Raw genomic sequence first — 2,500 nt, 5'->3', positions numbered from 1 at the left:
ATATGAATGTACTCTACGGGGTGGTTGGTGTTAAGAAGGGCATCCAACTGTAAAAACCATGCCAAAACAGACACAGTAAACTGTTGTAGTCTTCAACCTGGCTGGCTCCTGTCAAACCGTCCAATGGCTACCAGCATGGAAGATGGACATTAAATGAGAATTTATGGGGGTAATAGTGTCATTTGACATCTATTTTTCAGTACGTGGTGAGGCACAAGCTAAGCCCTTGTTATAATTATGTATATAATTATAAAATATTTATAAAATTTACCTATGAGGTTTTATTTCCGTGCTGACCACCTGGTAAAAATCATTAATGATTTTTACCCTTTATTATTATTATAATTAATATTTGAAAAAAATATTTACTCCTTGATCAAAACTGTATTAACTGCAGGCTTGATTTTTAATGCACTGCATGTGGCTATAAGACAAGGATATGAATTCTACTTCGCAGCATATCTCTGCGAGTCTCGACGGATATAAGCTAAGTGAAGACGCAGCTTGCTTACATATTCGTGGTCACTCGTATATTTATGCCTTGAAATACCGACACTGATGAATGCAATAGGTAATGTTTTTATTACTTTTAGCCCAAAACACTATCATGTACACAGTTAACCAAAGTTTTAATTCATTTTCTTTCTTCTGCGTGTGTGTCTACTGTCTATCTTAAAAATACAGATACTAATTATATATATATATATATATTTCCAATGTATAATTTGCCTAAAATAAATAAATGTTAATTTTTTTTCCTAGGTATAAAACAAGGAGTATGTGTATGTGGGGAATGTCAATGCAAAAAAGGCTTTGAAGGTTCAAGTTGTTCTCTCACCAAAGCAACAGATAAGTGTATGGCATCAAATGGAGTTAGTAATTGCTTTTCCTTATTTTATTATTAATAACTTCTTTACAGTTCTCCATCCTTTCTTCTTATCTCAATGAACTCTAAAATACAAATAATATTCTGAGATTGAACAAATAATTCGCAGTAATACATATCACCACCATTTTAAAATCTACTTTTCCATGCTTGCATGGGTTGGACGGTTTGACAGGAGCCAGCCAGGCAGAAGCCTGCACCAGACCTCTGTGACTGTTTTGGCAGGACTTTTACAGCTGGATGCCCTTCCTATCACCAACCACTCAGCAGAGTGGACTTAGTGCTTTTTACGAGGTACTAACACAGGAGAGGTCAGTTTTGGCAAGGTTTTTACAGCTGGATGTCCTTCTAAACACCAACCACTTTACAGTGTGGAATGGATGCTTTTTAAGTAGCACCTGCACTGACAGGGTCACCAAGTACCTTGCAAGACAAAAAAAAAATGATATATATATGTGAATACATATGTACTGTAGTGAAAATGGTATACTACTTCCCATGTGACAAAGTCAGACAGTCAGTTATTGTAGGTGGTCAGTAGTAGTAGAGTCATTGTACAAGTTCTCAGCTGGAGTCAGTGTCAGTTACATGATATATACGAGTTTGAGTTACCATCAAAGTAGACATTTCAAAGTCATTGAGTCATTGTCTTGCAGATCTATCAGCGATAGCACGATAGATGAGTCAAAGATAATAAGATACAGAATACCACCACTACATAATAGTGGCGACAAGGATATTACAGTGTCAACAGTAGCATGCAGGTGGACGAAGATCCATATTATAATAATATGCTCATGTAAATCCGCATATTTCTGGATGTCTTTCCCCACCTCAGATTGTTACATGACTCCTGTTCCCTTATCATTCATTATATATATATATATATATATATATATATATATATATATATATATATGCGTACGAACAACCATGCTACATGGCAGTGAAACATGGGCTGTAACTGCTGAGGACATACGTAAGCTCGCAAGGAATGAAGCCAGTATGCTCCATTGGATGTGTAATGTCAATGTGAATACCCGTCAGAGTGTAAGTATCTTGAGAGAAAAGCTGAACATTAGAAGCATCAGTTGTGGCGTGCAAGAGAGACGATTGCGCTGGTATGGACATGTGGTGAGAATGGAGGAGGATAGCTGCGTGAAAAAGTGCCACACCCTAACAGTTGAGGGAACCCGTGGAAGAGGTAGGCCCAGGAAGACCTGGGCTGAGGTGGTGAGGCAAGACCTTCGTACATTGGGCCTCACCGAGGCGATGACTACGGACCGAGACCTTTGGAAATGGGCTGTGCGTGAGAAGACCCGGCAAGCCAAGTAAGATCGTTGCCAGTGCCCCTGGACTGGTTCTTGTGCGGGTGGCACATGAGATGCACCATTTTGAGCGTGGCCGTTGCCAGTACCGCCTGACTGGCTCCTGTAGGATTTTCGAGCGAGATCGTTGCCAGTGCCCCTGGACTGGCTTGTGCGGGTGGCACATAAAAGACACCATTTCGAGCGTGGCCGTTTTCGTGCGGGTGACACGTAAAAGCACCCACTACACTCTCTGAGTGGTTGGCGTTAGGAAGGGCATCCAGCTGTAGAAACTCTGCCAAATCAG

At 40.3% G+C, this 2,500-nt stretch overlaps 1 protein-coding gene across 1 annotated transcript in view; it reads left to right on the top strand.

Moving 5' to 3' along the window:
* LOC106884407 (uncharacterized) overlaps positions 1-2,500 on the top strand; it is a 108,006-nt gene that overhangs the window by 98,293 nt on the left and 7,213 nt on the right. Inside the window, exon 34 of the mRNA XM_089361707.1 lies at positions 763-872. Coding sequence (XP_089217833.1) covers positions 763-872 — 110 coding nt within the window. The remainder of the gene's footprint in view (positions 1-762; positions 873-2,500) is intronic.

This window comes from Octopus bimaculoides, chromosome 1, assembly GCF_046866305.1.
Source record: "Octopus bimaculoides isolate indiv1 chromosome 1, ASM4686630v1, whole genome shotgun sequence".
Taxonomy (NCBI): domain Eukaryota; kingdom Metazoa; phylum Mollusca; class Cephalopoda; order Octopoda; family Octopodidae; genus Octopus; species Octopus bimaculoides.
This window is presented reverse-complemented; position numbering and strand designations above follow the sequence as displayed.